A 26,686-nucleotide genomic window follows, 5' to 3' on the forward strand; every position below is an offset into this window, starting at 1 on the left:
ACGGACATACAAAACTCCTCGATGGCATCGCAGTCGTACTCGCAGCGGGTATGATACATAGCCTCGCGTTCAGCCGGATCCAGTCCGGCGGGAAACTGCTCTTCCGGTGGCGTACGCTGCAACGTAAACGTCAGCCCAAGCCTGTCCAGGTGCGAGAGCAAACGTTTTCTCCATTGGGCGTAATGGCGCTGCTTGCCACCCTGGAAGGTACCCACGTGGTGGCGAAGTTTGATCTTCTGCTTGGTGGCTTCGTCCGGCACGATCGGACACGAGGCGGCATCCGTAAATTGTTTCTTCTCCGCTTTGGTTTTGCATGGGACGATGGGCGAAAGCGGTTCCGTCGGGGACAGTGTGGACTCTTGCGCGTCGCAATTGTTGGCCATTTTCTTCAATCGTGAGGTCGCACGTTTTAGGTTTTTTTTTTTGGGAACTTTTTCGAACGTTTTTACACTGTGCGATGCGATGCAAAATTGATTGGCTGCGTGCTAGGTTTTCTTGTTTTGGTTCGCCGACGCCTACACTGAACCGAAAGTTCTTTCGCAATCGAATGAAGTACCTGGTAATTGATGCACGATAGTAGCAAAATGATGATTTTTACAGCACGATCCGTACATTTTTCCAACGAGGCTTGCCGAGTTGAATAAATACGCCGAATGATGTAAAATGTGTAAAACCCAGTAACTGTTAATGGTTTTAAACAAGCGTCATTGTTTGCGTGATACACGCTAACCCTCAGTTACCCAGATTGATGTCAAAGCGACCCAGATTGAGCAAAACTGCAGTTACTCTAATCTGAGTAAAGGCACCTTTACTCAAATCTGGGTTACCGATGTTGGTGACAAAATCTGGGCGTCATTGTTTGCGTGATAAGCTCCAGATTTGTTTTGAAATACGATTTTGGTTCAGTCATCCTGGCTGCATGCTTGTCAGCTGACGTCGCGTCGAATGCGAATCAGTCTCCCGCGCCGCGGCGCTTAAGCGCATCAGCGACATCAGCAATAACACCACGTGGTCGAGTTGAATAAAAACTTGCAAAGTTCCAAGATCATGCAGTTTTGTGAGTACCTTTTTGATTATTTTGTATTTTCGTTTAATTGAATTTCATTTAATTGCTTTACCCGGCACTTTTAACGATTTCCTCAAACAGCTCAAGAAGAAGTGGTTGAAAGCTCGCAGAAGCCTGCGAAAGGAAGAGGTCGCGGACGTCCACTCAAAACGCGATCGTCGACTGCTCGCGCGAAGTGTCCTCCGGGGAACGGAAGTGCAACCGCCGTAGGTGGTTCCGTGGAGGTTCCCGAGAGCACAGCCGAAGACAGTGTCGGCAACGTGTCCGGAAGTTTATTTTCCGGCCAGCAGGATCTGCTCAAACAGTACGAGCAACACGAGAGTCAACTGCGCAAACGCGACGGTGTACTGGAACAAATTCTGGAACAGTCCCGAAAGGCTTATGAACAGCTTCACCTTCAAACCGAGTCAGTGGCCTTGTTTGGTTCCGATGGCGGTGTCACTGTGCCACCAGCGCGAAAGGAAGTCGGACTGAACACGGACGAGATCGCGAAGGAGGAAGTTGCAATCCAGACTAGCTTGGTTGCCATCGCAACGCGAGATTTTGGTGCGCAAGCGGAATCTGCTAAAATTGCTCAGAGAGATGTGGGTGTTCAACTCTCGCCAAGTGTGGAGAGGCGAAACACCAGGGATGCAGAAATTCAAACATCGCCTCCGGAAGAGGAACCGAAACGAATGCGGATGTCGGATGCAGCCATTAACACGGATAGTGTATCACATGAGAACGTTACGGTACAGACGAATCCAATCGAGCGGAGGAACGTAGGAGTGCAGAAGTATCACAGCACCCGTGTCCGCGAGGTCGGCAATCAAACTTCCATTGGTGATTTGAATCGCTCCGTTGGAAAGAGGAACGTGTGCGTACAGCAAAGATCATCCGGGATGTTGGAGCTGAGCCGCGAAACATCACTTGCGCTGGGAATCGAGCTCAAGTGCGACCCGACACGATTGCATCGTCTGCTGATGCGCGTTGCTGCCAGACAGTGCAGCAGCAAGGAAGAGGACGGAAACGAGTCCGGTGAACAGCCAATGCACTTCACCGAGGAGGATCCGTACTGGGCCAATCGCGGATACTTCATGAACGATTTGGTTAACGATGGGTCATCCTCCAGCGATTCGGGATTGGGTGAGATCGAACCGCGAATGAGCTGCAGCATTGAGGAATCACTCTGCTAGGTGACACGTATAGGTATAACTCAACATTTACGATGTAGGTATGTACTATAATTTATTAAACTGTGAATTCACATTGTAAGTAGCTTAAAATATTGTTGTTAAATACGTTTCAAGTCTGAATCTCTACACGTCTTTCATGGCCCGGCGACGCATCTCCTCTTCGAACTCGACCGGATGGCAGGTCTTCCGGTGCAGACACTGCTTGTTCTTGTTGTTGAACCGCTCGGGGCAGTAATCGCAACCGTATAGATCCTCGCCGGTGTGGTGAATCGCTTTGTGTTCCTAAAAAGAGATGGTACAGGTTAAGATTAATGCACATCAATATACTCAATTGACTAACTCTCATGTGATGTGGTCGCTTGAACTTCTTGAAGCACACGTCGCACTCGAAGCGACTCTCGCCATGGGCCCGGGTCATGTGGTGCCGCAGCATAACCTGATTCCGCTGTGCTCGGCCGCAAATCTCACAGGAAACCACCTCGTCCGCGTTGGTGTGAATTCGGCGCATGTGCTGTCTCAGGCAGTACTTGTTGGTGAGCCAGGCCAGACACAACGTGCACTGGACCCGTTCCACCTCGAACGTTCCGAGATGCATTTTGACGTGCTTGTCGAAGCACGGCTTGGAGCGGAACACCCGGGCGCAAACGTCGCACACATGCTGTTCCCCCTCGCCATGCATCATAACCATGTGCTTCTTGAGGGATCCTTGCGACGCCAACAGCTTGTGGCATTCGGGACATGGAACCGATCCGTGCGACACCATCAAATGAGCGCTAAGAGCCCGCTGCGTTGCAAACGGCTTATGACACGTTTCGCACTTTATAGAACGCTCCTCATTCGGAGTGTGAACCTCTTTTGTGTGCTCTTTGAGCACTCGACTGGAGCTGTAACTCTTCCGACAGATGGCGCAATGAAATATGTCCGGATTCAGGTGAACCTGAATATGCTCAATCATCCAGCATTTCTTCGTAATTTTCTTGTTGCAGCAGTTCAAATATCCTGGTTGATTGTGGATGTTCTTGAAATGTCTCATCAGCTCGGCAAATCCACTCAACGGCTGACCGCACAAATCGCACAACAAGTTATAATGCTGCAATAGTTGCTCTTCTAATTCCGTTTTAGGACTCTCAACTACCTTCGTAACGACTGGCTTACTAGGGCCAGATTTCTTTACTTTAGGAGTACGCTGTTTCTTCGGCTGCACTTCATCTTCCAAGTATTCCACGTCTTCCATGTCCTGATCCATTTCAAACACAGCGCGTTTGACCTTCTTCTCGGACTTAATCGGATCACTCGTAATTGCTTCATCTCCGCTCTCATCTCCCTCCTCTAGATCATCATCATCCTCCGGAACCATCCATTCCCGATCACCTTTGTAATCCGCTTCCTCATCATCATCCTCCAGGGACTCATCCTCATTGGCCATACTCGTTTCCAGGTATGCCACCGGCAGGGGTGGCTCTTCCTCGTCTTCTTCCCTTTCCCTCTTGGCAACATGATCTCCATCGGGATCAGGCTTGGTGACGATACCCTTACTGGTAGACGGCACCGCGCTGGCTCGCAAGAACTGCTGATTACTCCATACACTCTCCGCGTACTCGTGAAAGCCAGTCACAGTTTCCCTGCAGGTTTCACAAACCAATGCCACATCCCCCGGGTTCCGGAAAATCTAGAAATCATAAAACAAACACATAAGCGGAAGATTGCAGATCCCTATCCCTAACCGAAGTCAAACCTTGAAGTAGAAAATCTTATCAACCACCCAGCGCAGCTCTTCGTCCTCGACGTACGTAACGGGACAACCCATCAGACACAGGCGACACTTTCCGATTGACATTTTTTTTTATCTGTACCACTTTCTCTTCCCTGCACAGTGAGCAAAGGGGTGTTGTATAACTACTCAACCGAACTAGAAGGGGATTGTGTCTGAAACTTTTCGAGGTACCTAGTTGATTTCAAATTGCAGCATAATCTTTTGTTCGCAAAGTTGTGAATGCGCTTCACTAATTGATATAAATTTTCCACTATTTTTTGCCCAAAACTATTGAAAGAAAGCAAAAATTTACGAAAATGTTACTGCCCGTGGCTTCGTTTTTGCTTTTTTTGTTTCGGTCGCTGAAAACCACCGATAAAGTAGAACAAACATTGTGAAGCGTCACTACTCGGGCCCATGCAGCATAATCAACTTCTCGCTTAACATTTCGTAATGGCCATATTTACATATTTGTTACACTCAGAAATAAAAGTATACACGGAATTTATATACTATTATTTATGCATTTTGTATCCGCATCTCTCTCACTCTCTTTATGTTTTCATGCTATCTAGTGCTTCGCCTGGGTTGACGAAACACTTCTCTTCAACCCAGGCTAAACGGCAGATAGCATGAACACGGAAAAATATTAAAACCCAAAGAATAAGTTTTAAAAACTCAAATTTGGCTAAACTGCTTTTAGTTTTAACTCAAAGTTGGGTTGTTTTCTCCCTCGCCCCACCGCAATGTTGTCGAAAACAAAGAGAGAAGCACCGACGCATCCGCTGCTCTTCCGTGGAAGAAGCCAAATTTGGGTTTTCTCAAGGTTTTCTTGAGTTAACCCAAATTTGCGTCATTTGAGGCCTCCGTTGGGTGAAAATAACTTACCAGTGGGTTAATTTTTTTTGCCACTCTCAAACGAGAACTACTCACTCACCACTTTCGCTGTTTGACGCAAATTTGAGTTATTCCACGGAAGACCGGGATTGCGTCAAAACAACTTAAATTTGGGTTGATTTGTAGTTCCGTGAAAACAGAAAGAGAGTGAGAAAGATGCGGATACAAAGTGCCTAAATAATACACGGAAAAATATGATAACCCAAAGAATAAGTTTTAAAAACTCAAATTTGGCTAAACTGCTTTTACACTGAAAGGCGGCTTGCGGTGAAAATTACTATTCTGAGGGTCAATTTAAATGCACAACGCCACTAAATTTGTGCAGACTGAGTTTCGTTTTAATTCAACAGAATTATGTTTTCAATTTTACCATGGACTCTGTTCCGTCGTGGAACGGGGAATTTGCGGGTGATCGGAATTCGGGACCGGTAGCTCGATTGAAAGTGTGGACTGTATAACTTTGGTTTGCATTGGTACAAGAAAAAGACGCGTTTGTTCACTAAAACTAAACTAGGTACTATATTTCGTTCTTCGGTTCGGATCGTGTACAAGTCGGGGGCGAATCAAAACTTCTTCGGTTGGTGGTTGAAACTGATCTGTTTCGGTCGGTGGTTGAATCGAGACTCTTGTCGAGGAGCGTACGGGATGAATGAAGTGGAAGGAGAGGAGAAGGATACATATTTAGCGTGGTGATTGTGTTGGAGGAAAATTCCTTGCGAACAGGCTGTTGATTGGTTCGGTCGTCGTCGTCGGCGGCGGACCCGCTGTACATGCGAGGGTCGATCCTTGCGTGCATGTTCGTTCACGTCACGTTGTCGTTGGATGGACAATTGGACGGCGTGCACGACGGGGTGTGTGATAGGGAAACTAGGGGCAAAATATTCGCGGGTATTCCTTCGCGTTGGCGCGAACAGACTCGATTTTCAATTAAAAAAAGTTTCTGTTGGCAACCGGATTCGAACCAAGAATCTTGACATCACCAGGCTCGCACGCTACCACTCAGCTATCGAACCGGTTGATGTGAGAAGAAACAAAACGCACACAAGAAGCGTTGGTGAGTCGATGATCATGTTTTGCCATGGTAAATTTAAAAACATTTTTGTGCTTGTCATTACTGCAAGGCTCCTTTCAGTGTAGTTTTAAGTCAGAGTTGGGTTGTTTTCTCCCTCGTCCCACCGCATTGTTGTCGAAAACGAAGAGAGAATCACCGACGCATCCACTGCTCCTCCGTGGAAGAAGCCAAATTTGGGTTTTCTTGAGTTAACCCAAATTTGCGTCAATTGAGGCCTCCGTTAGGTGAAAACAACTTCCCGAATAAAACGGTATCATTCAACTATTGCAGAGGTTATCGTTTTCGCACTATTTGTCTTATCATTGACAGGATCATAAATCAATCGTACAACATATCATATCGGTGATAGCAGTTATCGTTTTCAGAGTTTCAATGATAGACTGAATGGGTTGTTAAGTATCGTTACCATTCAAAAATGCCTTTTCCTCGAACAAAATTTTTGATGAATTATTTATGTTATAATCACTTTATGATAAATTTTATGATACAGTGAACAATAAAAACAAAACGGAAATATTTCACCAATTCTAGACGAACATTTGAAAAGGGCCTATCTGCTTTGCGTAAACAAACATGTTTTTGTCTCTGTAGGGTCTATCTGCATCCTTATCAGAAAGAGTGTTCTTCAAGCTATCTCTTAAGGGTGTTGATGTGGGTGGGTGGATGCAGATGGGCCCTGCAGAGACAGAAACATGTTTGTTTACAAAAAGCAGATAGGCCCTTTTCAAATGTTCGTCTAGAATTCTGTTTTATCGGCCAGAAAAAAAAGTTACACCCCTGCAGATTTGATCGATTCCGGTGAACCATTGGGCGAATCGTTGTTTCGAATTGGATTCAGGCTTATTCTGCGCGGCGTGTGAGGTGAGACGAGTCGAATGAGGTGACAAAAGTCGACTCGCCCCATTTGATTTACATTAGTCGTCTCACGTCACGTGAGACGAAACCGTCCGTCTCACCTCACACGCCGCGCAGAATAAGCCTGATTGTTTTTTTTTTGTTTGACACGGGAACTGAACTGATGCGGTTATCGGTATCATTTTTTACGAGTCGCGCGTTGTTTGAGGCTAAAGCCTATAAATGCTCGCGGGTGATTACGTCGCAACTGTGATTGCGCGGAACTGTGGTACGTCGTATCCTACACTGAAAGACGGCTTGCGGTTGAAATTACTATTCTGAGGGTCAACATAAATGCACAACGCCACTTGATTTGTGCAGACTGAGTTTCGTTTCAATTCAACAGATTAATCATAATTGAATTTTATTGGCTTTTCTCGGTGAACTTAATACTACTCAAAGAAGGAGGGAGTAACGAAAGTAATGAAAGAAACGGTGGATAGAATCGCAAGTGTGCGACGAGAGAAATTGAATAGAAGTTGAAAATTATTAGAGGGCCATAATTGAACAACACAATCACAACGACGACCCCTTTGCCTAACGTTCTCGTGTTGAACGGCTAGGTACTAGTAGTTTGATGATGACTACTAGCCCTAGACAGGCAAAAAGACCGTGGTTGTGATCTGTTAAATGTTGTTCGGCTTTGCTTTCGGTTCTATCGATCTGTGACACTTGTTCAGAGATTCATATCGAGCGAACGTTACTTATTTGATTTTCGCGCTTTCATCTCGTATGCTCCTATTGTGTCCAAATGATCTTATTCGAACCGAGTTTCATTCTTTCTTGCCAACTGGATTTTACTTTCTAGGTTTAATCACCGCATGACTTTATCATAATTGAATTTTATTGGCTTTTCTCGGTGAACTTAATACTACTCAAAGAAGGAGGGAGTAACGAAAGTAATGAAAGAAACGGTGGATAGAATCGCAAGTGTGCGACGAGAGAAATTGAATAGAAGTTGAAAATTATTAGAGGGCCATAATTGAACAACACAATCACAACGACGACCCCTTTGCCTAACGTTCTCGTGTTGAACGGCTAGGTACTAGTAGTTTGATGATGACTACTAGCCCTAGACAGGCAAAAAGACCGTGGTTGTGATCTGTTAAATGTTGTTCGGCTTTGCTTTCGGTTCTATCGATCTGTGACACTTGTTCAGAGATTCATATCGAGCGAACGTTACTTATTTGATTTTCGCGCTTTCATCTCGTATGCTCCTATTGTGTCCAAATCATCTTATTCGAACCGAGTTTCATTCTTTCTTGCCAACTGGATTTTACTTTCTAGGTTTAATCACCGCATGACTCAAATAAGTAACGTTCGCTCGATATGAATCTCTGAACAAGTGTCACAGATCGATAGAACCGAAAGCAAAGCCGAACAACATTTAACAGATCACAACCACGATCTTTTTGCCTGTCTAGGGCTAGTAGTCATCATCAAACTACTAGTACCTAGCCGTTCAACACGAGAACGTTAGGCAAAGGGGTCGTCGTTGTGATTGTGTTGTTCAATTATGGCCCTCTGTTAATTTTCGACTTCTATTCAATTTCTCTCGTCGCACACTTGCGATTCTATCCACCGTTTCTTTCATTACTTTCGTTACTCCCTCCTTCTTTGAGTAGTATTAAGTTCACCGAGAAAAGCCAATAAAATTCAGTTATGATAAAGTCATGCGGTGATTAAACCTAGAAAGTCAACAGATTAATGTTTTCAACTTTACCATGGACCCGATTTACAATTAAAAAAAGTTTCTGTTGGCAACCGGATTCGAACCAAGAATCTTGAGATCACCAGGCTCGCACGCTACCACTCGGCTATCGAACCGGTTGATATGAAAAGAAACAGAATGCACACAAGAAGCTTTTATAGATTGATGATTATGTTTTGCCATAGTAAATTTGAAAACATTTGTGTGCTTGTCATAACCGCAAGCCGTCTTTCAGTGTATCATCCAGTAATAGCGGCGGCGGGCTGATATAATCTTAAATTTCTTGCGGATCGCTATCGGTTGGCGCTACCGAACGGTAGTAGAAGGAGTAAGATGGAGAATGAATCCGCTATGACTTTCCCACAAGTTAGTTCCCGGCTAGTTTTCCGCCGCCCCCATTACCGCTCGTGGATAAGTGAATATACATCCACATATCAAAAGTTTGTATTGTTCATCTTCAAAATCACACAGATTATTCCAAGTGATACATTAACACGAGTCCTACTTTGGATCAATTTTCGATGGCCAATATCCAATTAGCTAAGCCCACCACAATTTGAAACAAGCAGTAACATTCAAGCCCAAAATGTCATTGAAGACCATAGTGCCATATGACCCTGTTATGTTAATGATAACATTTCCTATTCTAGAAATGTAGACGATGAAAGTTTAGAAACGAAGTCTTTAATTCAATACAGTTTTTTCTTTTATGTACATGTATCTATTTATTCAATATCTACATTTGAAAACATCCTTTCCAACAGAAGGCAAACCTGTACCACGTCTAATCACATCTGGTGTAGCCACCTCTTTGATTTTTTTTTTTTTTGCGTTCAGCAATTAGACATTCGAAAGTCATCTCCTTTGAAGCTTGCGTTATTTTCACATGCTAAAATAATTAAAAGAATGTTATTGAATTTATTTAATTTAATTGAACATATTGAGGGAGACCAGACAAACCGTATTTCAACCTTTCGTATTCGTGACAGTTGATTGTTGTATGGAAAGTCATGACATACTACACAAAAAATGTTCCAGTAAAGGGTGAATATTAGGAAACTAATATTTATTAGGCGGTATTAGCGTTGGTATTAGGTACTGTCCCGCCCCTAGCCACTGGGTTAATTTTTTTGCCGCTCTCAAACGAGAACTACTCACTCACCACTATCGCTGTTTGTTTGACGCAAATTTGACTAATTCCACGGAAGACCGGGATTGCGTCAAAACAACTTAAATTTGGGTTGATTTGTAGTTCCGTGTAAGCTTTAAAGTTGAAGTGTTCAAGTCAGACGCTCGTTTTACTTGCACAGTTTATTTGCTGCATGGGTTCGAGAATCTTGTGACAGTTTGACAGGACGGTGGCGGGGGCAAAAGGGGCAAAACCATCCACGCAGAAGTCGGTCCACTCAATAATGAGCAAGATCTACTCAAATTTATATTCATCCCATGGCACTCCTAAAGTGAGAAAAGGGGGCCTTACTCATTTTTGAGCAAGTGCTTGAGAGCCAAAGCAGCATGAGTAAGCTTCACACATTGAAGCGTTTCGTCACCATTCCGGAAGAATGAGTAACCGTTACACATAAATGCGTATGCTTCGCTTGCTCTGAAAATGTGTGCTAGTTACTCATTTGACTAAATTAGTTATTTTTTGAAGGTTTTCGAATAAAAAACGGTAGTTTCTGTTAATTAAAAGTTTATTAGTATTATAAAAATTAATATTAATTCTGTTGACGCATCATAAGTCGTCAAATTCGTGGCAGTTCCGCATCCGGTATTGCGTATCGATGACTGGAATAATTCATTGCCTGAATGTTCCAGCGATACAGTTTATTGCCTAAATGAAATAAAAACTTAATTTAACAACTTATTTCAATTGATTATTAGTTTATTACTTACTTTTGGAGATCATCCTTGCGACCATCACAACGAAAACTTTTCTTTTTTTTTTTTTGTTGAAAAAATTAACAAACGCTCGATTTTGGAGCGTTTGTCAACACAAGCCAAGAGCTCAAAAATGTGTAACTGGCCATCAGCTCACGGCGTGAGTAAGCCGTACACATAATTTTCACGCATTCTCTCGGATTTGCAGCGATGCTCCACAGTGAGTAACTGTTACTCATGCGATGAGTGAAGCAGTTTAAGCGTGTCGCCATCGTCAGGTTCACAACAAACATCCATCGATTATCACGACTTTATTTTACTACCAAGCAAAATCGCCAAAATTACTGTAAAAATTTGCTTATTTTGCATCGAATCGTTCGTACTCACCCGCCTAAGCATAGCTGCTGTGTAAATCCGCCCCACCAAAGGTTAGTATCGCTATGATGGATTTTAACAGTTGCATAACGCAAGTGGTGTTTGACTTTTCTGATTCTACCTTCACCAGAACTTTGGAACTGGATTCCCAAGCCCTCACGGGACAATATGAACATGGCAGAGACCTGCCGCCTCTGCCTGAGCCGGAACGACAGCAGCGGACCGTTGACGGTGGAGGATGGCGATTTTCGTCGGAAGGTCGACCGAGTTTTCTTCTTTCGGGTGAGTGATGGTTTTCGGGATGCTTTTTTGGACTGAGTTCTGACTTTGGTTTCTCCATGCGATACAGGTGGCTCGTAATCAGGACATTCCGACGATGGTTTGCGGAGTTTGCAAAGCAACGGTAGCTGGGTTCTACGATTACGCGAAGCAGGTTCAAAAGAATCAGGAGTTTCTGAGGACGGCACTTGTTCCGACGTCGTCTACGAATTCCGTGGAGGTAGTGGCTTCGTATGAAACCGTGGAGATTGAAGACAATGACGGTTTGGTCAAGATGGAGTACGTGGTGAAGAAGGAACCGGACGATTCGGAATGGATGGGATTGAACACGTATTGCGAGGCCACCATTGGAGCTGATCGATTGTCCGATGGGGAAGTGAAGGTGGACGTGCGTGCTAAACGCGATCCGGAATGGACACCGATGGACATGTTTCAGGAAGTGGACGATGACGATGAAGAGGACGACTCGTACGATTCAGATTCGGATACGAAGCCGTACCTAGAAGAAGGGGAATATGTGGAGGATGTTAAACCCAAGCGGAAGAAGTTTAAACCGAAATTGGGATCCGCTAAAAAGACCAAGCAAGACGGAAGAGACAGGAAACCAAATGAGCCTACAATAGATGAACTAGTGTTGCAACACTACAAGCTTTCTTGTGATTTGTGTTCGGAACCGCTGGAGGATTTCACGGAACTACGAAAACATTACAAGTACGTCCATGATGAGCAGGGTTATTTGAAGTGCTGTAATAAGAAAATATTCAAGAAATGCTGGATGGTGGAGCACATCCAGCTGCATTTGAATCCGGACGCATTCCATTGCGATATCTGCAACAAGAGTTACAGTTCCAGCAAAGTGCTTAAAGAACACACCAAAGAAGTCCATTCGCCGAACGAAAGTCGACCCTTCAAGTGCGACGTCTGTTTGAAGCCGTTCGTCTCGAATGCTCACCTAAATGCCCACATCATGGTGGCCCATGGATCGGTACAGTGTCCGCAGTGCCCGAAAGTGCTCGCCTCGCAAGGTTCCCTGAAGAAGCACCTGGTGGCGATGCACGGTGACGGCGAGCAGCACGTTTGCGATGTCTGTGCCCGGGTGTTCCGATCGAAGCAGTGCTTCGACACGCACGTCAAGGGCCACCTGGGAACGCGAACGGAGAACCGGGTCCAGTGCAGTATGTGCTCGGTGTGGCTGACGGACAAGTACTGCCTGACGAAGCACGTCCGCCGGATGCACATCCAGCCGGAGGTGGCCCTGGCGTGCGAGCTGTGCGGCAAACAGGTGCGCAACCAGGACGCGCTCAATTGTCACATGCGCCGGGCGCACACCGAGAGCCGGTTCGCGTGCGACATTTGCCACAAGAAGTTCAAACGACCGCATCACATGAGGGTGAGTTACCTATGTTAGTTTTTTAGCTCTCACAGAAACCTGGTGGCAATCGGGAATTGCAAATTTGGAAGAGCTAATCGAATGATTCCATTTTCACTAGATTTGGTGTATTTAGTGAATCCATAGTCCTGTGACTGAAGCTTATAGTGCTGAAAATGTTAGTTTCATTTTCATTTCATTTTGCAGCATTTGGTGGGGCAATGAGAGCGCAAGTCAGTCCAAAGCCGATGATAAGGAGGGGTAATGGCTGAATAGTCTTTGCTGACCACATAAACGCCATGGGATAGGAAAAGGGTATTTTGGTGAGGGATTAGGGTGTTGGTACAGACTTGACAATATCAATGCTATTCAGATGCAAAATAATTTTAAGGCTCATCAATAGTGAATCGCATACCTTCCAAAACCAAAAAAAAAACAATCCTCAAAATGCCAAGCAAGTCATAGAAAGAAAAAACGCCCGATTGTTTATTTTGTCAATTACCATCAGGGTACCAGATTCCGCTCATCTAAGGCCAGTTTCGTAGAAAAACATCATCTATTGAATGATTGTTAAGCCGATTTGAAATATTTTTGCATTTTATGTTAGTTCAATCTAAGCACAATCAGATACAAATCAAGACTAAAGTAGAACTTTTTATAAACATATGATTTTATTACAGTTGGTGCGAGACCAAAGTGGTCCTAATTCCGCTCACGAACAAATTTTTGTCACCTTTTAAGTAGACTTTTCCGAAAAATTGTATTCTTTTTGCAATTCTATGTTTTTACAATTAGTTTTTCCTGTTTAGTGTAAGCATATAACAGTGATTAAATACACGGTGTACTAAAACTGGCAGATTTTACGATTTTCACGCACTTTATTGCGTGAGCGGTTATTGGAACACATAAAATTAACTACAGCTTTTTTGGGCCCAATAGCCGCTCAAAAATTTTCATTGTTTTGTTCATAAAATTTATGTGTTTCGGTAAATATTGCATAAAATGGCTGTGCTCTCATCTAATTCACATTGTCCAAGAATATCCGCGCCAAAAAGAGTGTATTTATGCGTGTAAACTTGATTTTTACAACAATGAGCGGCTATTGGGTCATGAGCGGCTACTGGTACACTGACGGTATAACAAACGGAAACTTCTAACTTCACCGACTCACCAGTTACCCGGAAAAAATGTTCCTTCAGTTCTGGAAAATATATTATCCCCAATTAAGCCTTTGATCGAATTGTCCGCGTGGTCTTGTAGTACCCCTGCTAGGTAAGAACCAGTCATTGCCATACATATTAAATGCTAGACATGACCCCATGCATAGCATTTGCATATGTAAAAGCTTTGCTGGTGTGACTTTCCTATTAGGCAATTCTCTCATCTCATGTTTGTCTTCAAAACCTTATCAAGCTTAGAAAATTGAAGTTGATAAACAATACATTACAAGGTTCGAATTCCCATAGAATGAGATCATTCATTCGCACTACAACACCATAGGAGATAATATCACATTGGCTGATTACAGTACAAATGCGAAAAATCTCCCTTTTCCCCTATCCGCAACCCGGGGACGCGCCCTGTTGGATTTCGAAAGCCTCGGAGAATATTACAAACCTTCAATGGCATTCCCATAAACTAACCCACATTGCCCATTCAGGGGTCTGACTGGGCCTATTACCCTCCCTCAGTTTGTAATATTCTCACCAACTTGGAATTATATTTTCCCGGCACATAAATGACTTCGACAAATGTTCGATATACTATGCAGCATCATGATCAGTATAACTATACCATATGACGATGACTTGAAGATCTGATTTTTACAGAATTGTTTGCCATTGATTATACATTCAGCTATTCCAATCATTACTGCAAAGCACATCGACCACTTGCCTGAAATCAAAGCTTCCTGGAAGATATAATCCAAGCCCAGGGCTTATAGTGCTGAAAATGTTAGTTGGGAATTTAGATTTTAGTATGTGGTTTTAGCGGCAAGTGCCCAAAATAGGTACACCTGTCCAAATGGTACAAGATGCTAATTATAAAATTCAACAAATTATCTTCCTACAGGAGCACGTTGCCATCCACCACACCGGAGAAGCTCTGTACGGCTGCAACCACTGCCCGGAACGGTTCAACACTAAGAATAAACAGTACATGCATCGGAAGACTGCCCACCCGGTCGAGTGGGAGGAGGAAATGCGCAAACGAGTCATGAAAGACGCCTAAGGTAGTGAGGCGGGAGGGAATTTTGGGATAATACTGATGAATAACCAAAAGTTTACATTTAAGCGTATTGTATTAGTAGGGGATAAATATCCAATGTACGCAATAAATTGATCTACGAATTGTGTAACAAACTTTATCAAAAAATAACAAAAAAGATGTAGACAAAAGTGTCCTACTTCGCCGTATTGCAACATTCTGGTTTCCCGCATCCGAATTTCTCCAGCACAGCCATTTTAGTACGGTAGATTTCCATCATCACAACCTGCACTGCTTGCACGATCCTACCGTAGACACGGTGCCATTGGCAGCTGCCCCGCTCGTCCAAGATCCGAAACAGAAATCGCAACGCCAGGTAGAGCTCGTGCAGTCGCTTCCCCCGCACCAAGTCCCGTGCGTTCCCAGCGATCATGTCCACGTCTTCCCCTTCCGGTTCGTCACCGCTTTCCACCCATGCCGACAGAAGACCGCGCCAATCCGACCGCAGCAAAATGTTCTGTTCCGCTTCCGGTTCCGGTTTTCGGGTGGTCATTTCTGAACGTTCCTTCACGGGACTTTGTTCCGGAGTGACCTGAAGACGTTCGTGGAACTCCGGTTCGCTACTGGTGATCACCATGGTATCCTTCTGCAGTTCGATCTGCCGCTCCACTTCTTGGCGAAGTTCTGGCGGAAGGGCCTGAAGGAACTTCAGATCCACGCTAATCTTCTCGTCGGCAACGACGGGGGATGTTTTCATGGCCGATGACGTGGACGGTTGAGGCGAGACTTCTCTGGGTTTCGGTTGGTTCAACGGTTCACGATTTTCTCTAGCTTGCTGAAGTTTGTAGTCTTTGATGACCTCGGCACGTATTTCGTCCGGAAGGGCGGCTAGAAATTCCGGATCCATTCCTTCGGGAATCTCTAGCTCCTTGGGTCCAGATTTGGCATCTTTCAAGAAACGCATTATGTCGTTGGTCGGCTTGGGCTTGTTCAACGACAGGCTTTTGGGGGGTCTTCCACGAGCTCGACCGACACTGGCCAGGGCTGGCTTCGACTTCTTTGGTGTTGCCTGCGAATTCTTCTTTGGTGTAGTCTCCGTTCTAGGGGGAACCGAGAGAGGTTGGGACGATGTTGCAATCGATTGATCAACCTTGGCAGTCTCCTGCTTTGCAGCTACCTTCTCGAACATTGTTTTTAAGGCATTCTTCGAACCTTCGGAAGATTTCTTGTCTTCAAACTTGGAAATCTGCAATCCGATTCCACGCAGTTCGTGCGGTGGTGCTGCAATCTGCTTCATCAACGCAAGTACAGTTCTCTCGATCACCGCCAGATCACAAGTGTAGTCCTTCAAGGGATGAGACTTGTTGACAATGTCGCACAGCCCATGACCCATAAATTTGGCGGTCTCAACGGGTGCCTCTGGCGATCGAACAAGCAGTTTAACCGTAATTACCTTTCCCCGTTTTTTAATCTCCATAAGTCGCTTATGAATCTCCTCAGACAACTGTTTCATAAACCGTTCAACCTCGGACTCTTCCTTAAACCGAATGCCGTAGTTCACATCTACTGAAACAGATTTTCTTACCTGATCGTAAACCAAGGGGCGATCGTCCTCTCCCCGGCAAGCATGGAAGATCGTATCGCCAAACTTCTTGCCGAATTCTCTCTGCAAAACGGCAATCGGAACCGCCTGCAGATCCCCGCACGTGCTCCAGGACAACTGTTTCAGTCGGTACGTGGTACTCGGACCAATACCCGGCAAGTCTCCGATCGGAATTTCTCGCATATAGGTCAGAACCGTGTCCGGGGCCAGGTAGTACTGACCGTTGGGTTTGGCCTTTTTGGTGGCCATGCGGGCCTGCAGGCGATTAGCGCCAATTCCAGCGGAACATGGACATCCGGTGGACTGCTGGATTTGGTCCCGAACCAGCCCGACAAAGTCCATCACGTCGGAACCGATGTCGTTGATGAGATCGGTCAGGTCCACGAACATCTCGTCACAGCTGACGGCTTCGATGTTGAGGGTGTACCTGCGGATAGGTGGAGGAGATGGTGAGTAGGAGTGATAAGGAGAGGGCGAACATATAATGGCTTAAGAGTTCACAAGTTCTCCAGTTAGCCTACACTAGCGAAGTAAATTACCGAAATTCACTTTACTATTACTTTAGAGCTTTTAGTAGAACTTGTTACTTCAGACTCTAGTTTAATTTAAAAACACTTCACTAATACTTCACTTTTGCAAAAGAAAATAAAAAATGAATAACTCTTTTAAAGAAAACTAGAAAGGACGAGCAAATTCCTTTTAATTCTACTACTGTGCTTATCTTCGGACAGATAGGCCTATTTCGTCTGTGACTTACAGACTTCTTCAGTGTCAAGTGCTCGACTGAAGAAAACCTCGCATTCGTTGTGGTATTTATACTAGGAGTGTATGTGTAGGGTGTGTGGGTAAAAGTGTAGGTATAAAAATGTAGGTACAAAAAACCGAAAACAACGTACTGATCTTCTTCCAGGATTAGTAAGACGTGTTGACAAAACTCTCAAAGAGTCTACACCAGTTTTAGGAAGCGTCATTAAAAGCCTGAAAGAATCTAACCCTTCATTGCCAAGAATAAAAGGACTTCCCAAAGTTCATAAACCTGGAAATGAAATGCGTGAGATTGTTTCAGCCATTGGTTCACCTACACACAAAATTGCCAAATATTTAGTACAAGAATTCCAAAACATGCCTAAAAAATTTCACAGTAGATCTGCCAAGAATTCCGAACAATTCACAGAACTAGTACAGAATTTATCCGTTAACGACGATGAAATTTTAGTTTCATTCGACGTTAAATCACTATTTCCAAGCATTCCAGTTAAAGAGGCCATTAACCTACTAGAAGATTGGCTTCTGAACCAATATGAAGATTCAGATTCAGATTGGATTAAGAAAGTTCGTACATACATCAAATTAACCAAACTTTGTATGGAAGAAAATTATTTTTCGTTCAGAAATGAAACCTACAAACAACTTAATGGTGCCCCCATAGGCAATCCACTTTCTCCATTTTTAAGTGAAATTTTTATGGCAAATTTGGAAAAACGCTTAGAAAACAACAAACAGCTTCCTGAAGTCTGGTGGAGATACGTTGACGACGTGTTTAGTATTGTTAAGAAACATCTTTTACCTGAAATCTTGAACAATATCAATAATGCACACAAAAACATCGAATTCACTTGTGAAATTGAACAGAACAACCAACTACCATTTTTGGACATACTCATCGTAAAACAAGAATCAACACTTTCCTTCGAAATTTACAGAAAACCGACACACACTCAACGCACTATTCCAAATTCATCAAATCACTCACATCAACACAAAATTGCATCCTTCAATCACATGATACACCGAATGCAGACACTTCCACTTAGTGAAACAGGAAAAACGAAAGAACTTAATTACATTTTCGAAACAGCACAGCTGAACGGTTACACAAAACAAACAATACAACAGATCATCAACAAAAAGACACAACAACAATACAGACGTTCTTTGACTACACTGACACGGACAGAACCTACACTTAAACGGATAACTGTGAACTACAACAATGACACCAAAAAACTCCGACCAATTCTCAGAAAGTTTGGTTTTGAATTAGTTTTCACAAGCAAAGCTAACCAACTTCAAACTCTCTTAGGATCTACGAAAGACCCGTTGGACAACTTAACAAAATCTGGTGTTTACAAAGTAACATGTAATCACTGTGACAAAATATACATAGGACAAACAAAACGCACACTCAACACACGATTCAAAGAACACATAACGGAAGTATCAAAAGCACACAAAGACACAGACAAGGGACTCATTCATCATTTTAAATCTAAAGTTGCTGAACATATTTTCAATGAAGGACATTTTTTGAATACTTCAAATATTAAACTCTTACGACACATTACAAACCCATGGAAACTTGATGTTGCAGAAAGTTTAGAAATTTACAAACAAAACAATACAGTAGACGTTCGATAAGTGCAACATGTTTACGTTTCAGTTACCGAATGAAATTCGCTAACTGCAACGACTGACAGCCGTCAGACAATTGTCAAATGCTGTTGGACGCAGCCAAAATGCACTCAAAAACATCGCAATGCAGTTGTAGTGCATCCGAAAAACATCGCAACTCTGTTGACGTTTTGTTTTTGACAGATAGCGGTGCGATAACTGCAAAATTGTTGCACTTAGCGGACTTGCAGTTAAAAAGCATTGCAGTTAAACCGTTTGCACCGAGCGAACGTCTACTGTAAAAAACTACTTAACAAGGATCAGGGCAATGGGTACACGTGGCTGTTTAAATTTTTACCTAACACACACAAAACATTACACAATACACAAACCACAAATTGACTACCTACCAAATCGGCAGGAAAAAATAACACAACAAACACCAATTGACTACCTACCAAATCGGTAGGAATTTTCCTAGCTTTAGGTATCTTATTAACACCCTGTTTTCTAACAGGTAGATATACCCCCTTTTTTACAAATATGTACCTACAATTTTGTACCTACATTTTTATACCTACACTTTTACCCACACACGTACCTACACATACACTCCTAGTATAAATACCACAACGAATGCGAGGTTTTCTTCAGTCGAGCACTTGACACTGAAGAAGTCTGTAAGTCACAGACGAAATAGGCCTATCTGTCCGAAGATAAGCACAGTAGTAGAATTAAAAGGAATTTGCTCGTCCTTTCTAGTTTTCTTTAAAAGAGTTATTCATTTTTTATTTTCTTTTGCAAAAGTGAAGTGTTTTTAAATTAAACTAGAGTCTGAAGTACCGAAATTCATCAAAATACCTTATGAAATTTAGCCATAACTGTAAAGTATATGGCCAGAAGAATACCTTATGAAAATTGAACATGCTCATTATGACCTAATTACATAAGATAAACTTATGAAAAGAGCAGAAAAATTGTAAAATGACGCAGACTGGAATCGATCCACGAACGTCGAGATCACTGAGCTCGTGCCCAACCCACACGGCTATCGATGCTTGAGAATATCGTGTTGCTAAATGTGTATAAAAGCCAAACTGTGAGTCGATTCTGCGTCCCAGACCGACCTTATGAAAATCGTACTAGCCGTTATGAATTGTTTAAAGGCCATTTTATAACTTAGACCTTATGATAATCTTAGGTTTATTTGCCTGAGTGTAGTGGTTTAGACTATGGATCGCCAATCCGGAGACGGCGGGTTCGATTCCCGTTCCGGTCGGGAAAGTTTTCTCGACTGCCTAGGCATAGTGTATCATTGTGCTTACCTCACAATGTGCAAATTCATGCAATGGCAGGCAAAGAAAGCCCTTCAATTAATAACTGTGGAAGTGCTCAAAGAAGACTAAGTTGAAGCGAGGTAGGCCAAGTCCCAGTGGGGACGTAGAGCCATAAAGAAGAAGACGAAGTTCACAAGCGAGGCTCATGAACACATCAACGGTGAACACCACACTGGCCTAGTGAACATTCAGCGTGTCTGTCTGATTTTTGTTGGCACCAGCTCTTACAAGGGTTAAACAAAACAAAATCCCGAGTATTAGCATTTAGTAGTTGCTACATCAGTATCGCCAAATCAGCTACATTCATACACAAGGAACCAATGAGATAGCTGCTGGGGACTAAGAATGACACCGGCTACGTCAGCTTGCAGATCGATGTAGGGAAGGGGCAGGAAGTGATGATTGCAATCACTTGCCCTCTGCAGGCCGTTGAGTCCTCTGCACCTGCACAATGTCATGCGGATGCCGGAGTGTTGTTGGGAAATGGTTACTTTTGGCTCCAGGGTTCACGCATTGGTGCGTGGATGCCAGGCGTAAAGTAATAAGTTGTGTGAAGATGATGCGTCACAGTTCGCTTGATTACATAAGTGTAGGAGGCGTTCTATGATAATTTGACACTGTGCTATGGAAGTTGAAAGGCACGAAGCATTTTCGTTTCTGGTTCTAGCGATGGCTACGAATATACGAATAAAGAGAAAGTAGATAAAAAGACACAAAGTAGGAGGAAAAGGACGAGTCAAGGATTGAACACAGAACCTTCTGCATATCCATCGGAATCATCGCTCCCAGCCCTGTGCTTAAGTGTATGTTGTTTTTTATCGCTCGTATTTCGGTCTTTTTGTTTTTCAGCGCTTTAAAAATATACGTTTGTGTTGGGCTACGTTACTAATGTGTTGTACTGTGTCATCAGCATAAATACTCAATTAAAGAAATAGTGTTCATCGTGAAAATCATTAATTTTGTGCCTGCAGCTGTTCGGTGATAAAGATCAAATAAATCACCATCTTCATCAGTGCTATACTGCGGTTCACTGCGAATTCCATCTCTCACCCGTGCTATACTGCGTTTTATTGCGAGCTTCATTTTTCATATCCGATATACTGCATTTCACTGTGAATTGCATTCTGCGAGATTAGAGTATCCCTACCGGTGTTCTATAGTAATACAGTAGACGTTCGATAACTGCAACATGTTTAAGCTTCACTTACCGAATGAAATTCGATAACTGCAACGACTGACAGCCGTCAAACAGTTTTCAATTGCTGTTGGACGCAGCCAGAATGCACTCAAAAACAGCGCAATGCAGCTGTAGTGCATCCGAAAAACATCGCAACTCTGTTGACGTTTTGTTTTTGACAGATAGCGGTGCGATAATTGCAAAATTGAGCGAACGTCTACTGTATCAAGTTCGGTTAGAGTGCGCAATCATGGCAAAACAACTTTGTGGCGAATGCAATCTAGAGATCAATGATATCGAGCCTATACGTTGCGGTTTCTGTGAAGCATTGTTCCACATCAACCAACAGTGCTGTGGATTAAACTCTCGCACATTTAAAGAAGAATTTCCATCAGGGAAGGCGATTTTCATTTGTCCTCCTTGTAGAAATGAACTAAACGGTCGTTCAATACAAGCTTATCTTGCCGACAATCGCAACAGTCAACATGACGCCTAATTGCCAACTTGCTGATGTACCAAAACAAGTGTCGGAGCTGTTCACGGTGGTTGAAAAACTGATCAAGAAAATCGACAATTTTACTGGTCAGCCAGCTCAGCCGTTTCAATCTGCCGCTGTTTCCTCGCCGTCAGCATGGCCAAGACTTGGTGTTAAACGGCGTCGAGGAGACCGTAGACCGGATGGGTCCGTCCCGAATGTAAATGGTACGAAGATGGTCGATCATAGCGAGATCCAACTTTCTGTGCCATCTATCACGCATGCCACAGCACCCAACAAGTTTTGGCTGTACATGAAAGGATTGAATCCGCTAATAAGCGACAACGATGTGCAAAAAGTAGTTTCACGATGTTTAAATTTACCTGATGCTCCAGAGGTTGTGCACCTTGTTCCGAAAGGAAAAGACGTAACCACTTTGACATTTATCTCTTACAAAATCAGATTAGATCCTGATCTCAAAGAAATGGCTCTGGAACCATCATCCAGACCTGTCGGCATTCGTTTGAGGGAATTCGTAGATTTTCCAAAAAACTAATCATGACTTCAATCACTACTCGACATTCCGTTCACGGAGAACAAAGCCGCTTCAATACTCGACCATGGTGCACTGGGAAGCATTCCTTCGACATCAGCACTTGATTCACCAGGACGCACGAGCCACGGCATTATGGAAGCCTCCGACCCGTCTAACTCAGTCGAACCCTGCTGCCAGCGTCAACTCAGCCGTCCTGGTCCTGGTCCTGAGGAACGGGGCTTCCACCGTGCCTCGCTAGGCAAGTACCCTTACATTAGTATCTATTCGCGATTTGATACGCTCCTAGTACCACCGAATCCTCGCTTCCGACTTCGGGATTGGCCTGTTACGAGCCCGCGGTAGCGCCATGCCGCTGCAAAACACGAAACGCACTGGAACGCAACCCTTCGACGTCAGCCTGCGACTCACAGCCGTCCTGGTCTTGTAGTTGAGACTTAGGAACGGGGCTTCCACCGTGCCCCGCAAGGCAATTACCCTAATATTAGTATCGCTTCGCGATCTGATTCGTCCTCCGCTCCTAGCATCGAACCCTTGTCACCGGCTTTGGAACTGGCCTGCTACAATGATTCTGAATCATCGCCGCATGATGCTGATCCGAATTTTTGCTTACCGGCACTTCCGGCTTCATCGAGGTAAGTAAAAAGAAAATCGCGTTAAGTACTGTGTATTTGAATTCCACTAAGAATTTGCATCCTTTGACAGATACGTATTTCGACCTCAACTGTAAGGTCGTCTTCAGTGTCTTGTTAAACACTCGACTCGAGTGTTTACTAACGAACAATTGAGCCCTCAAGACATAGCAGACGCCACCGCCATTGTTCCTCGAATATCAGCATCGCTGCAACAGTTTTCAATCTCCGACGACATGATTATTGCAGCTGGAAAGCAGCTGAAATCTTCTACGGATTGCGGCCCAGATGGAGTTCCTTCTTTAGTATTAAAAAGCTGTTTGGATTCATTGGCAGCACCTTTGGCAACAGTGTTCAACATGTCTTTGACCTCCAAGGTGTTCCCGGAATGTTGGAAGCTATCATATGTGTTCCCTGTGTTCAAGAAGGGCAGTAGAATGAATGTTTTGAATTATCGTAGTATAGCTGCACTGTATCCGATTTCTAAATTATTCGATGTGATAGTTCTACAACAGCTAATTCAGAGCTACAGTCATTTCATCTCGCCGGATCAACACGATTTCATGCCTAAACGCTCCACGACAACTAATTTGGCATGTTTTACTTCGTTTGTGATTCGCCAAATTGAAGCTGGTCGGCAAGTTGACGCCATTTACACCGACCTGTCTGCTGCTTTTGATGAAATGAATCATCAGATTGCGATTGCTAAACTCGATAAACTAGGGATGAACGATAATTTGCTCCGCTGGCTTTGATCGTATTTGACCGAACGAAGCATGTCCGTCAAAATTGGAGACCTTGTTTCGATGCCTTTCTTGGTTTGGTCCGGCGTTCCTCAAGGCAGTCACCTCGGTCCATACTTGTTCCTGCTCTACAAGAACGATGTCAATCTTGTATTGGATTGTCTGAAACTCTCGTATGCCGATGATTTGAAGCTGTATTACGCAGTGAAGAACTCACACGATGCGTTTTTCTTGCAACAACAGTTGGAAATTTTCGCTCGACGGTGCCGTGTCAAGCGAATGTCGCTAAATGTGTCAAAATGCTTGCTAATTTCATTCGGCCATAAACGCTCCCTATTGCACTTTGATTATTTCCTGGCGGAAACCCGATTGAAGCGTGAAACTACAAACTACAGTGAAGGATTTGGGTGTTCTCTTGGATGTTCAGCTAACCTTCAAGGACCGTGTGGCGTATCGTTTCAAAAACCTCGTCACAGCTGGGATTTCTGTTTCGCTTCTGCAAAAAGTTCACGGACGTATACTGCCTCTGCCTGAAAGCTTTGTATTGTTCTATTGTGCGTCCTGTACTAGAATACTCATTCGTCGTATGGTCACCGTACTATAGGCCGTCCAGCGTAAATTCGCCCGTTTCGCCCTTCGTCACCTCAGTTGGAGGCACCCGTTAAACTTGCCAAGCTACGAAAGCCGCGTGCTTTGAAGGGGATCTCCTACAAGGCAACATTGATTGTCCGCTGCTCCTCAGCATGCTGGATATCAACATACACTACCGGAATCTTCGCCAAAATGCAATTATCCGTTTTCCCCTCACCAGAACTAACTATGGATTCCATGAACCGATCCGTAATATGTCCCGTGTTTTCAACAAGTGCCATCGTGTATTTAATTTTAATTTGTCTCGGGAAACTAATAAGCTAAATTTTAGAAGAGTTTTATGTTTGTTTTAAGATAAACCATTCACCTGTTGACGAATAAACAATAAACAATTATAGAGAATCGGTAGGCACTAGACCACCAAGCCACCGACTGTACTTCCGCGTAAAACATGGTTTCTAGAATAGGGAGCCCTATTATAAGGCATGACCGGCTCTCAAGTCTTCCTAAGAGCAACGTTTTGAATTCTATTATTTGGTAAAAGTGAAAAACTAGATGTCGGCTACTAATACATTGATAAAGGTAAAAAAAAAACATTTCAAATATTTATATAATTCGAAACTGCTACCTACCTTGCAATAGTGTTGTACAGCGTGAAAGCCACCTCCCGGTAGCCCTCGAAGTCATACGGAATGGTCTTCAGATTCGGACACAACTTCAAGGCCGATCCAACAAACATCCCATTTTTGACGCCCATCTTGCGGGCTTCGTAACTGCACGACGCAATCTCCGACATGGAGTTGTTGTCGTCCACGTTCAGCAGCCGCGATTCGTACGGAATGTCCGGCGTTTTGTAGCGCTCCTCCAGTCGTTTTTGGTACAGCTCAATCTCCAGCGACCGATTCTGCCCCGGATGGGACTGAACCTTGCCGGCTTCGGAGCCCTTCGAATGGGTCACCGCCACCGGTTGACCCCGCAAGTGGGGATGCTTTCTCAAGCCAACCGACACGAAGAAGCAATCCATGTCGATGTGCATTACGAAGGGGCCACGTGGCCCTCCAAGGTGGTCATCCAGCTTGGGAAGTAGATGCCGTAGCGTTTCGCGCTCCGGAAACGAACCGGCACCGTGTGACTCGCGGAGATCGGCGACGTACTGCTTGAAACCTGCTCCAAGGGTTGCTATGTGATGCAGACGAGAGTTGCTGAAGAATTCTGACAAGAAATTGGGGTCCGTCGCTCTGAGAGATCCCTTCGAAGTAGGCTTCTTTTGATCACTGGTGCTGGGCTGGGTTTGAGTGGATGTACCAGGCTCCTGGGATTTTGGAAATATCTGCTTCTTTACTTTGGAGTTTTCTAGCTGCTTTAGTTCATTGGTTTTTGTCGATGGTGTGACAGGACTACTAGATATTTCTTGAGAAGGTTTCTTCCCAGCACTTTCAGACTCCTTCATTTTCTCGTTGAGTACATGCAACTTGGTCAACAGGCTCATGAACTCGTCCTTACTTATGTCGTCCTTACCGTCCGGCTTCACCACAGGTTTCTGCACGTCCAAACTGGCGAGCTTCCCGAAGGCCAACTTTGGTTGCGACGGTTTATGATTGCTGTACAACAGATATTTGCTGTGATCTAGTAGTCGCTTCTGTTCGATGCATTCCACCACCCAACGGGGACTGATGATCACTTCGGACGTGATGGATTTCACCTTCACGTCCGGAAGGTTCGACGCAATCGTGTAGGTCGTCGTGGGCCTTTTGTAGTGATGGTACGTTCCACCGTGCTGCATCATCAGACGCTTCAGCTCATCGGCCGAAGGGTTGGTATAGCCGTTGACGAAGATCGATACACCCGCGAAAAGGTTCGAAAGTTTTTCACCAACGCTGGCCGCACTGTGTCGGTACTGGTCTTCAAGTTTGGAAATTTTGGCGCCCATGTAGTCACCCTGCGAAAGAGATTTTATTTTGAGGAGTAATTTAATATAAGATTTCTTAACTTCATAAATCTTAGGGGCCGTGCACAGATTACGTTAAGCTTTTAGGGGGAAGGGAGGACGTGAAGACCCATACAAAATATAAGAAGGTCCCATACAAAAAGTGTGACATAGGAGAAGGGGATTGAAAAAGGTTGATTTTTGCGTGACCTGTGTGTATCACCCCTTATATGCTGAATTTGATTCTTGTAAATTTAATGAATCCTGTGTAGGATCAATGTAGCATGAACTGACAGTCGTAGGTTCGCGCCACTTTTCCGAGATTTTTTTCTCAACAATATATAAAATCATACAGATTTCTGAACACTTATAATACATAGAAAAAGAATCTACTCACCCATCCTTCGAATCCCGTTTCACTTTCAAATTTTTCATTTCGTTTCATTGTTCTTTACTAAACGACACAAATTAAGCAAAATTTTCGGAAAATTTTCACCAAACCCAACTTCCAACCCATCAAAACATCCGTGCTCGCAGAACTTTGACGTTTCTTTCCCCGCGCAAGAAAAAGAACTGC

General features: G+C 43.9%; 4 protein-coding genes across 4 annotated transcripts; 2 read left to right on the plus strand and 2 right to left on the minus strand.

The window, feature by feature from the left end:
* Positions 1–855: 855 nt before the first annotated feature.
* Positions 856–2,371, plus strand: LOC115265459 (uncharacterized). Its single transcript, XM_029870649.2, has 2 exons — positions 856–1,057; positions 1,148–2,371. The coding sequence occupies exons 1-2, from the start codon at positions 1,048–1,050 to the stop codon at positions 2,239–2,241; spliced, it is 1,104 nt and encodes a 367-aa protein (XP_029726509.1). The 5' UTR covers positions 856–1,047; the 3' UTR covers positions 2,242–2,371.
* On the minus strand, positions 2,268–4,368 carry LOC109623111 (transcription factor grauzone). Its single transcript, XM_020077580.3, has 3 exons — positions 3,977–4,368; positions 2,582–3,910; positions 2,268–2,523 (listed from the first exon to the last, which is right to left on the minus strand). The coding sequence occupies exons 1-3, from the start codon at positions 4,076–4,078 to the stop codon at positions 2,365–2,367; spliced, it is 1,590 nt and encodes a 529-aa protein (XP_019933139.2). The 5' UTR covers positions 4,079–4,368; the 3' UTR covers positions 2,268–2,364.
* A 6,352-nt stretch (positions 4,369–10,720) lies between these two features.
* Positions 10,721–14,895, plus strand: LOC109623114 (transcription factor grauzone). Its single transcript, XM_020077583.3, has 4 exons — positions 10,721–10,877; positions 10,955–11,106; positions 11,174–12,493; positions 14,546–14,895. The coding sequence occupies exons 2-4, from the start codon at positions 10,993–10,995 to the stop codon at positions 14,702–14,704; spliced, it is 1,593 nt and encodes a 530-aa protein (XP_019933142.3). The 5' UTR covers positions 10,721–10,877; positions 10,955–10,992; the 3' UTR covers positions 14,705–14,895.
* LOC109623112 (DNA repair protein Rev1) lies at positions 14,756–26,661 on the minus strand. The gene is made up of 3 exons (XM_020077581.3): positions 26,507–26,661; positions 24,815–26,121; positions 14,756–16,710 (listed from the first exon to the last, which is right to left on the minus strand). Exons 1-3 carry the CDS (start codon positions 26,552–26,554, stop codon positions 14,877–14,879), a joined length of 3,189 nt encoding a protein of 1,062 aa, XP_019933140.3. The 5' UTR covers positions 26,555–26,661; the 3' UTR covers positions 14,756–14,876.
* Between the last annotated feature and the right edge of the window lie 25 nt (positions 26,662–26,686).

The sequence above is a fragment of the Aedes albopictus genome, chromosome 2 (genome assembly GCF_035046485.1).
Source record: "Aedes albopictus strain Foshan chromosome 2, AalbF5, whole genome shotgun sequence".
Taxonomy (NCBI): domain Eukaryota; kingdom Metazoa; phylum Arthropoda; class Insecta; order Diptera; family Culicidae; genus Aedes; species Aedes albopictus.